Genomic DNA, 11,494 nt, shown 5'->3' with positions numbered 1-11,494 from the left:
TATCTCCAGTTTGGAGGCTGATGTGTGAAGTGGTTAGATTCTGGAAGGTGGGTTCTCTTTTTTTTTTTATGATGGTCAGTGTGGACTGTTTGGTTGCTTTTTATTTCATTCATAGTTGTGTGTGAGCTGATTGGATTTGCTGGATTTGGCTAACAATGAGCCGTGGGCTGGAAGCCTCTTGTTTAGAGTCATCAGGACCTGAGGGCCTTGGTATTTAAGTCAGCTGGGCCCTAAATCTCCAGTTGGTAGCCCTCGGGCCTGGAGTTGTCTTTTTTTTTTTTTAAATGTTAATTCACTGTCTTTTATTAACTCATAATTACTTGTCCTCTGGTTTGTTGAAGCAGTAAGTCAGACAGCACTTGCCACAGTAGTGTCTGTCAAAGTGGCTGGCCATGAAGACTCCAGCACCGCATTCATCTGACAGACACTCCCTACGAAGGCGACTAATTTTGCTATTCTCATCCACCTTATAGTATTTAAGAACAGCCAGCTTAACCTTCTTTCTCTTATACTTATTCTTCTTGGGAGTGGTGTAAGACTTCTTCCTTTTCTTGGCACCACCACGAAGTCTCAAAACAAGGTGAAGAGTGGACTCCTTTTGGATGTTGTAGTCAGACAGGGTCCGCCCATCTTTTAGCTGCTTCCCAGCAAAGATGAGTCTTTGCTGATCAGGAGGAATTCCTTCCTTGTCCTGGATCTTGGCCCTGACATTCTCGATTGTGTCCAAGGGTTCAACCTCGAGCTTGATGGTCTTCCCCATGAGGGTTCTTATGAAAATCTGCATCTTTTTATTATTATTATTATTATACTGGTTTATTTACAAAATTAGAATACATTGTTTTTCAGAGCAGATTCTTCCAATTTCCTTCACTCCCCCACTCATCAAATTGTACAGCCCATGATTAATCCCTACCCCCCTGCACACCCTCCTCCCTCTGCTTCCACCCTCCCCACTTTGGACCGTTATGCTCATTCTACTGTAATGGTTTTATACAATATCTGTCCTTGTTCTCGCAGCATAATGCTCTCTAGTCCCTCCCAAGTTAGGTAACAGACATTAAAAATCTTAAGAATGTTTTTGTTTGTTTCTTAATAGCAAATCTGCTTTATTTAAAATGCACACTTTGGTGAAAGTGGGCGAAAATCTGCATCTTGGCGGTGGTCCCACCGCGGATGGCGGATAGGAAAGCGAGTTAATTGTCTTTGGGATGAACATTCTTCTAAGTGGTATAGCACTGGTCTGTCAATTTGCTATACTGAGGTAACTTTTGGTTGCTGTGATGCTGAATACTGTGCCATTGGTGTTAGGTGGAACTGCTAGATTAAGACTGGCTTGGAAGCAGGAGTGGCATCCACTTCCTAAACAACATGACTCTGGAAACTATGAACTTAGAGAAATGATGATAGTTATAGAATAGGGTTTAGGTAATTCATTTATAGGGTCTCTATGAGTTGTGCTTAGCTCAACGGCACTTAAGAACAACAATCATATCAGTGTCTTTTTTTTTTAATTGTGAAAAACATATGAGGATACAAGGGGGTGAGGGTTGGGAGCAAAAGAGTGAGGATGGGGAGGTGTGAAATCACAGGGCTGCACAATTTGGTGAATGGTGGGAGTGGGCACAGAAAATGAGAAAGATTCAGTGGAGACCAGAAGAGACAGGGTAATGGTGGACATAGGCCAGTGGTGATTAAATGTGATTGTTGGGTTTTTTTTTACCCAAAGAAATTGTCCTATTCACTGGTGGCTTTCTCATTTGGGAGTGGGGCACAGACTCTCTGGTTTCTTCATGCTGAACAGGGGCGTTGAGGTGAAGGGGGAAGGGGAGACCAGTTTAACACCTTACTAGTGGTCCTGGGTTGAAGCTGCATGCCTTCTTGTTCAGTTAGAAAATATTTTTCTGATGTTTACTGCCCTCTGAACTGCAAAGTGTTTGCCAGGGTGGGTCCAGTGAGAATGGTTGGCTGAACCCTGAGGCTCCATTCTCCTTCGCTTCCTTAGTAAGGTATTTATAATTCCCTTTTGTCTCTGGTTCAGGTCTGGAGCAAAACTCAAGGGAGCAAACCTAGAGAGAATAAACTTGTGATTTACAAAGGGAGGGGCTTTGGAGGTGTTACTTAGAAGTGTACTGGTGGAGGAGGTGGAGTAAAGTGGCTTCGATAAAATTCTTTGTATACCCTAGGCAGTTTTCCCCAGTCACCTGAAGGTTCTTCCCAGGGGCTGGATGGCTCTTCCCAGGGAGGAGGGTGTAGGGGGGTAGGAAGCAGGTGGCAGACGGCACACTCCGGGGCCAGAAAACTCTTCTTGGGGGCTTGGCGGCACACCCTGGGGGCTGGACAACTTACCCCAGGGGCTGGATGGCTCTCACTAGGGTCCAGGTGGCACACCCCCTTACTAAGTGCCCCTGCCAGGTCTGGACCCCGTGCCTCACTGAAGACCATGGCCAGGGACAGAACCTCCGGTTCCAGTGCTGCCACCATTGTCCCCCTCCCCTCCACCAAATGGTCAGACTGCAATTCGAAGTAGGCCTCACTACCCTGCCCATTTACAAATGGAGAAGGGGCTTTGAGAATGGTGAACAGACCCTCCCTAGGTCTAAATCTTGGCAGCAATAGTCAAGAAATAAAAAGATGTGGTGTATTGAGGTTTGCCGTCTCGGATCTGTTGTTGTTAAGTGTCATTGAGTCATAGACAACTCACAGCGACCTTATGAATGAAAGACCGAAACACTTGTATAACTTCCATCGTTTCTCTAAGTTCACTGAGTTTCTGGAGGCAAGCTATTTCGGAAGTGGATGCCATTCCTGCTTCCAAGCTTGTTTTAATCTGAGAACTCCATCAAGCACTGCCCACCATAGGTAACCGTTAACACATTTGTCATTTCAGTGTCACAGTGTTTAGCCTCACAGCAACCACGAGTTACCTCTGTATAGCCAATTGGCAGAGCAATGATACATTACTTAGAAGAGTGTTTGAAAACAATTAAATCCAGGACTGAGGGCCACAGATTAAACTCCCTGACCTTTAGTTTGGTAGCATAGATTTTTATTCACTAAGCACCTGCTGCAGAGGGTCAAGGACTGTGGCCTCCAATATGGATTGAGGCTCAATGTCAAGAAGACAAAGATTCTCACCACTGGACCAATTGGCAGCATCAGGATGGATGGTGAAGAGATTGAGATTGTGCACAGCTTTAGTTTGCTTGGCTCCACAGTCAACAGTCTTGGCACCAGTAGCCAGGAAATTAAAAGGTGCATTGCCATGGGAAAGTCTGCTGTTAGGAACTTCTCCAAAGTACTGAAGAGCAATGGTGTCTCCTTGGAGACTAAGGTGCGTCTGATACAGGCCATGGTCTTCGCAATCACTTGTTATGCATCAGAGAGTTGGACAATGACCAAGGAGGACAGAAGGAGAATCGATGCCTTTGAGCTGTGGTGCTGGAAAAGAGTATTGAGAATACCATGGACTGCTACGAAAACAAACAGATTTGTCCTGGAAAGGGTTAAACCGGGTGGCTTCTTGGAGGCAAGGATTCTGAGGCTCCGTCTAACATACTTTGGACATGTTGTGAGGAGAGACCGGTCCTTGGAGAAGGACATCATGCTTGGGAGGGTGGAGGGACAGCGCAGGAGGGGAAGGCCCTCTATGAGGTGGATTGATTCAGTGACTGGGATAATTGGGATGGGAGTGTCAGAGACAGTGTGATTGGCACAGGACAGAGCAAGAGTTTAGAGTTGTTGTACGTAGGGTCACTATGAGTCGCAAGTGACTCAACGGCACATAACAACAACAACAAGCCCACAGAGATCTCTCTATGAGTTACAACAATTCTATGAACAACAGATCTAGTACTTGCCCTTTTCTACGCCATCCCCACAATCTGTGGCTGCTCAAACCCATTGCTACAGATACCTTATCAATCCATTGTGTTGATGATCTTTTATTTTCTGACCTGTCCAAGGAAATCTTCACTGACAGTGAGATGCTTTCCATTATCAAGTCCTTCACCTCCCGCAGCTCCATGGAGCTGCTGCCGCTGCTGCCCACCCATCCACCCCTGTCACCCACCATACTCTCCTGTGCTGGGGGCCTGCAGATGTTGGCATCCACAGCTGCTGGCTGTCTGGGGGCTCTGCCACACCAGCCGTGGGACCTGGCGCCCGCCGCCAGGTCTAGGCTGGGGGACCGGTGGGCTCCAGGCACAGTGGTCACATGGAGTTGTGGTAGCTCGGGCTTAGCGGTGGGTAGCCAGTGGAAATAGGACTCACCCATGTTCTTTCGAGAATCTTTGTCCTTCTTCTCCTCACACTGTGTCTCTTGCCACCACCATCTTGATTCTGAGAATTTATTTTAGAATAAGTTTATTCTGTGGCAGTGTGGAGGCTCCGTTGTACCAGCTGCAGGGCCTGGTTCTAGCTGTCCATCCCAAGTGAGGGGATCCCTAGGGACTGGCCATGGAGGCCCCACGGAGCTGCGGCGGTGGCATGGGCTTGGCAGTGGCAGGCTGGGAGCTGTGGGACTCACCCATTCTTTTTTGGGAATCTTTATTATCTTGGTGTTGAGCCTTGATCCATATTGAAGACCAGTAATCAACTGCTAAATTGTTCAATTATTAGTAACATGAGGACTGTGGAGGGCCGTGGTGGCCTGTTTCTTGCAGCTTTGACACTCCTCCAGTTTCTTATGCTGTTTCCTCTGCCACTGCCATCTTGGTTCCTCCCCAGTATCATTTTATTTAGAAAAGTAAGCTAATTTTCTCTAGCTTCTAGTTTACACTGTCCTCTTTGCTCCTTGGTATCCTTCTTCTTACACAGGAATCGCAGTGAAAGGCGGTACTGCAGGGACACAACTGTCTCTCCTGCCTTCTTCTCTTTCACCTTCTTTGTCACAGAATTTTCTCCAGAGCTTTATTCCTGGGCTCTCCTCTGTCTACACTAGTTATCATGCCAGTGGGGAGGGCTTCTCCCTCTAAAACAGAAAAGAATTTTGGGCTCCTTTGAGTTATGGTCTTGGAGAAGAGGGCTGGATATCCCATGAACTAACAAAAAAAAAATAAATGAACAGGTATGTGTGGGAGAAAGTAGTCAGAGGGCTCCTTGGAAGTAAAGCTGCTAAAACTTCGTCTTACATACTTTGGGCATGTTGTCAGGAGGGGCTGACAATTCCTTGGAGAGGGACGTCATGCGTGGAAAGGTGGAGGGCCAGTCAGGTAAGGAGAGGAAGGTCCTCAATGTGATAGATTGACCCAGTGCCTGCAGCAACGGGCCCAAGTGTGTCAGAGCTGATGAGGATGGCACAGGACAGGACAGGGTTCAGATCCGTAGTGCACAGAGCTGTTATGAGTTGTACTCGATGACACATTTCTTTCTTGCTGGTGTGGGGAGATGTCTGTTTCCAGTCTGGGTTTCATCCAGGAAGATCCTCCTCCTTGGAGCACGCCCTCTACTTGCTCTCCATCGTCACTGCCACAAGAAGACAAAGCCCAGATTTACCAACTGTAACTTTCTTGCTTCTTCCTGGTTAATCCTGTAACCTCCTCCTTCCAGAAGATTTTACATGCTTAGAATCCACTGGAGTCCCAGCCAAGAGGATGAACGTTTACAGCTGCTAACACAGGGCCCTCAACCCGTGCTATTAGCTGCCTTCAACTCATAACAATCCACATGCAGAACAAAACGGTGCCTGGAACTGTGAGCAGGTGGGCCTTGGAACTTGGTTGTTTTCATGGCCAATTATCAAGAGCAGACTGCAGGTCTTTCTTCCTCATCTCTAGTCTGGACAGTCCCCTGAAACCTTCTCACCATTGAAGCAACACACAAGCCTCCCTGACAGGCGGGTAGTGGCAGGCTGTATAGACGCTGCCCAGGTCAGGAATGAGCCTGGTGTCCCACGAGGACGGCCAGAGCACCTGGAGCCCCGTCACCTCCTGGGCCCCCCCTTGACTCTCGCTACACGAAGGAGCCCTCTCGAAAGATAATGAGGCTGAAACATATGAGGCAGCAGGCCTGACAGCGCTGTCTATAGCACGGGCTCCACACCTGCACTTCACCACTATGTGAATCAGAGGCTCTCCAGTCTTCATTTAGAATTGATCTGATGCCTCTTGCAACCTAAAGAACCCTAACTAAGCACATGCTGTCACTGGACGTGACAATAATCATGTGTCTTGGGGAAGCTGGCCTCTCTACCATTCCCACAGCTCTCCCATCCATAACAGTTTACCTGTGTTACCTGAAGGGAGCTGGGGTGGTCTAGTGGGTAAGGAGTTGTGCTGCCAATGCAAAGGCCTTTGGAATTGCAGTGCACTTTCTTGCTAGTAGGCCACCAGAGCTCTACTTCTTTATTCCACTTGTGCTTAGGTGTGACTTATGTGTAAGCAAAAATATATGGGTGGTTTGGGCCATTTCTGAACTTCTCTTTCGCATGGGTCAAGTTCTGGTGACTTAGTGGTAAGAGAGTTGTGCTGCTAAAACAAGGTTCTAATCCACCAGCTGCTCCATGAGAGAAAGGTAGGCAGTCAACTCATGTGATTTCAAAACCCACTGGAGGGTCAGCTATGTAGTCACTTCTGATTCAATGGTACTAAACAACCACCACCACTACCTATGGTGAAAACAAAATATATGGACTGCTGTTTGTTAATGAATTCATTTCACTTTGACCCACAATCAACATCAGGGTAATTGTTGTTGTTAGGTGCTGTTGAGTTGCGCACAACTCATAGAAACCCTATGAACAAAAGATATAAACCCTCTTCTATCCTGTGCCATCCTCATGCTTCCTGACACACAAGAGCCCACATAAGAGCCCTTTGCAGCAGTCACCATTTCAATTTACCTAGTTGAAGGTTTTCCTCTCCTTTGCTGACCCTCCACCTTTCCCAATGTCATGTTCTTTTCCAAGGAATACCACCTCCTAGCAATATGTCCAAAGTATGTGAGGTGAAGCTTCATCATTCTTGCCTCCAAAGAGCACTCTGGCTGCACCTCTCCAAGACATATCTGTTTGTTCTCTTGGCCATCCATGGGATGTTCAGTGCTCTTCTCCAACGGCACAGCTCAAAGGTGTCAGTTCTTTGTCTTTTATCGTTATTCATTGTCTAGATCTCAGATGCATAGCTAGTAATTGGAAAGACTATAGCCTGAATGAGATGCATGTCAAACGGACATTATTACTCCTTAATAATTTGGAAAGGTCCCTAACTACAGACTTTCCCAGTGCAATGTATCTCCTTATTTCCTGTCTGCTCATACCAAGGATACTAATTGTGGATCCAAGCAAGATGAAGCTCTTGACAGTTTCAGTCTTCTCTACATCCATCATGGCACTGCCTATTGGTCCAATGAGAAGTATCTTTGTTTCTTGATATTGAGACACAATCCGTACTGAAGGCTTCATTCCTTGATCTTCTTCAACAAGCACATAAAGCCTCCTCATTTTCAACAAGGTTGTGTTATCTGCATAACACAGGCTATTGATGAATCTCCCTCCAATCATGATGCTACACTCCTCTTTATAGAGTCCAGCCTCTCAGATAATTTGCTCAGCATATAGATTGAACATATATAGAGAGATTCCATTTACAAACAGCTGTGAGTGGGAAGCCTCTTGTGCAGCCTTTGTATTTAAAAGCTTGTTGTGCCTGAGGGCCACTGGCCCTCCGGCCTGGTATTGTCTGGAGAGAACATTGCTCCTATTGGTGCAGCACTTATTTGTAAGTTTGATGTACTAGTATTACTTGAAGTTGCTGTGATACTGAAATCTGTGCCACTGGTGTGTCAAATTCCATATATTTGTTCTCTTGGCCATCCATGGGATGGTCAGTGCTCTTCTCCAACAGCACAGCTCAAAGGTATCAATTCTTTTTCTGTTCTCCTTATTCATTGTCCAGGTCTCAGATGCATATCTAGTAATCAGAAAGACTATGGCCTGATTCAGAGACATTTTAGTCCTCAAACTGACATCACTATTCCTCAATAATTTGAAAGATCCCTAATTGCAGACTTTCCCAGTGTGATGTGTCTCCTTATTTCCTGATTGTTCGTATGAAGGCTGTTAATTGTGGATTCAAACAAGATGAAGCTCTTGACAGTTTCAATCTCCTCTCCATCCATCATGGCACTGCCTATTGGTCCAGTGTTAAGAACCTTTGTTTCCTTGATATTGAGATGCAATCCATACCAAAGGCTGCATTCTTTGATCTTCTGCAACAAGCACTTCAAGTCCTCCTCACTTTAAGCAAGTAAGGTTGTGCATAACTCAGGTTATTGATGTATGACCCTCCAATCCTGATGCCACATTCCTCTTTGTAGAGTCTGAAAAGATTGAAATTAATATAGTCCCTATAGTTCTCAGCTGAATTAAACTTAAGTTTCTATAGTTCTCAGCTAAGTTAAACTCAGGAATTTTCCATTGTCCCTGGTAGAGCCCCACACCCAGCTGTATCCAAGGCAACAGTATTTCAAGAATGGCTAGCAGAAAGGCAGAGCAAACAAGCAAAGATTGTTTCTCAACTGATAACCCATGTGCCTTTGTTTCCCGACTGATAACCAATGTATCTTGTGCTTTTCCACTGCCCTGGAGTTTGAACTCATTGTATACTTAAGAATTTATGACACCACCCTATAGTTAAAGATCTATCTAACTGCTACATGTGCTACGTGACTGCCGCAAGTGCTATGTGCAAAAATGCTGTGTAAACCCTGAGCGAACACTGAGCCAATGAATTCAAACTGTGCTTTCATCACCCAATGAGAAGCTGATACTCAGTTGTATCCCCCTAAAGTGTATAAAAAAACCCAACTTTGTCTGCTCGGGGTCGGCTCCTCTGTCTCCTGCGAGAGATAAGGGTCTGCCCGGAGCTCCACAATAAACCTCTTATCTCTTGCTGTTGTATCAAGCCGGTGTCTTGGAGTCTTGGGTCTTCGCCGTCCACTCAGGACAGAACAGGACCAGCAGTTCGGGGGTCCTTCAAGTCCAGCTCCTCGGATAATTTGCTAAGCATATAGACTGGACAGTTATGGAAATAGAATACAACCCTGATGCACTCCCTTCCCAATTCCAAACCATGCAGTGCTCACCTGCTCCATTCACACAACAGCCTCCTGATCCAGGTACAGGTTCCTTACACGCACAATCAGGGGCTCTGGGATTCTCATTCTTCTTGTTGTGACCCACCCAGTCAAATGTCTTTACTTTCAGCCAGCATCTATCTGACATCAGCAATGATATCTCCGGTGCCATGGCCTCTTCTAAATCTCTCTTGAACACCTGGCAACTCCCTATCTATGTACTGTTTCAGCCATTTAAAAATGATCTTCAGCAGTATTGTGCTTGCATGTAATATCAATATTGTTCGATAATTTCCATATTCAGTTGGATCACCATTCGTGGGAATAAGAACGATTGACCTCTTTCAGGCCGTTGGCCAGACAGCCATTCTCTAAATCTCCTGACATAGACTGGTGAGTGCACTAAGGCTGCATCTGTTAATTGAAATAAGTTAATTCGTATCTCATCGATTTCTGAGGCCTATTCTTTGCCATGACTTCAATGCAAATCCCACTAGGTTTCCAATTTCTTAATTACCTGGAATTGTATGATGGTTAAGTAACTTTAGCATATATATATATTTTTTTAAGAAAAATTCTGTGAATAGGTTATAGGCACTGCATTTTTTAAACTCTACTTATTATTTTTTTTTTCCTGGTCCACAGCCTTGGCCTGCACTGGGCACTGGCAGGTTTATTTTTCATGTTGAACAGACTGGAGTAGCAAGAGGATGATGGGGTGGGGTGGGTGGGCCCCAGGGCAGACAGACCACCACCCTGTCCTGGTTACTGCAGGAGATCCCTGAATTCAGGTGTATGCTTGGCTGTGTCCAGGCCCAGCAGCGTCCAGGCCCAGCAGCAGTCCTGTGTGAGCTCTGCTGGCCTCAGGCCACAGCACTGCCCAAGGCTTCAGGGAGGCTGCCTGGCCTACTGGGCCCTGGCAGAGGTGGCTCCTGCAGCCGGGGCTGGTCCCCCTTCCAGGCCTGAGACTTCTCCAGTTTGGTCTTGAACAGCAGCCCATGACCTGGGCAGTGTGCAGACTCCCTGAAAGCTCTCTTCTTGCAGCAGCCCCAGCACAGACTGAACACGCACCTGTTACCCTTTCGGTTTCCACATTGGTCACATTTTGCATATTTTCGTTTAAGTGAGGGATCGAAGATCTTATTGGGGTTCCCTCAGTTTCTTCTTCTGCTTGTTCTTGGACAAGACCTCAGGGTGGTCCCCCTCCTCTTCCAAGGCCCGCTTGCTGCGAGCGGGGCTGTTCTCCTTGCTGCCCTCTGGTGGCCCTGGCTGCATATGGGGCTGGCAGATCCAGTGGAAGAAAGGCAAGCCCCCTGAGGGCTTCCCTTCCTCTTGTCTGGACATGTCATCCTGGCACTGCAGTCTGAGTGCCTGGCTCACAGCAGCCGTGTCCTCCGGGTCTTTGCCTTGGCCAGGTCCTCCCGGAGATGCTGATGGACCTGCAGCGTGTGGTGCCACAGTCTGAAGAGATGAGCACGGACGTAAGAGGACACGGGTGCTGTCCCACCAGCTCCAAGTACTCCTCAGCAAGCTCCCACACGGCAGGGCCGCAGCCCTCGAACAGGGCAGGGTTGTGCAGGTTCCCCTGTGCGCTCATGACACCCTGTGCCCCGCAGGCAGCGTTCCACATCTCGCAGACACTGGATGTTCCCAGTGGCAAACACAGGAATGCTCACAGCCTTCCGCACTGCTCTGATGTGTTCCCAGGACACAGGGCCGGCCTGGGGCCCCTTCTGCTCCTTGGTGCGTCCATGCACAGTCAGTAGCTTGTAGCCGGCTCTCTCCAGCATCTGCGCATACCTCACTGTCTTGTCAATTTCCGGGGAAGACACGGATTTTACACGTGACGGGAACAGAGAGCTTCTCATGGGCCAGCATAATCATCCTCTGAAGCAGGTCCCACTCCTGCAAAAAGGCAACATAGTGGCCCCTCTTGGCGATCATCTGCGGGCAGCCTAGGTTGAGGTCGATGGCGTCACAGTAATCCTGGGCCCGGAGAGCAGCCTGCACGAATACTTCCGGGTCGTTGGCACAGAACTGCACGATGAGGGGCCGGTCCTTGGGGCACACCTCGCAGTACAGGTTCACCTTGCGGTAATTGGCATCAGCTGGGCGTGCAGCATGGGGGGGTAGCACAGCTGGGCCCAATGCCGGCGACTCAACAACCTCCAGGCCAGCTCGCTCTGATTCACCATGGGGGCTACCACATGGCGGTCCCCACTCAGGGTGCGGCTACAGAACTCAAAGCTCTGCAGCTTGGGCATCGTCCCAGCCCTGGGCTCCCCGGGGGCTCCACGGAGGCTGCAGGCCCTCCGCTGGCCGGGTCACTGCCTGCTGCTGCGGCTGCCCACCGGAGGTCCACACCGGCCACTTGGCTTCACGCCGGAAGCTGCCGCTGGACAGCTCTACTTATTTCTTTTCT

The 11,494-nt window shown here is 47.9% G+C and overlaps 1 protein-coding gene and 1 pseudogene across 1 annotated transcript; both read right to left on the bottom strand.

Annotated features, from left to right (window-relative positions):
* Positions 1-316: 316 nt before the first annotated feature.
* Positions 317-784, bottom strand: LOC102863889 (ubiquitin-40S ribosomal protein S27a-like). The gene has a single exon (XM_006901351.1). The coding sequence runs from the start codon at positions 782-784 to the stop codon at positions 317-319; it is 468 nt and encodes a 155-aa protein (XP_006901413.1).
* Positions 785-9,935: 9,151 nt separating this feature from the next.
* Positions 9,936-11,336, bottom strand: LOC102874969 (annotated as a pseudogene).
* Between the last annotated feature and the right edge of the window lie 158 nt (positions 11,337-11,494).

This window comes from Elephantulus edwardii, unplaced genomic scaffold (assembly GCF_000299155.1).
Source record: "Elephantulus edwardii isolate Elephantulus edwardi_28Jun2011 unplaced genomic scaffold, EleEdw1.0 scaffold00322, whole genome shotgun sequence".
In the NCBI taxonomy this organism is placed as follows: Eukaryota; Metazoa; Chordata; class Mammalia; order Macroscelidea; family Macroscelididae; genus Elephantulus; species Elephantulus edwardii.
Note: the sequence above shows the minus strand (reverse complement) of the source record. Positions and strands in the feature narration are given on the sequence as shown.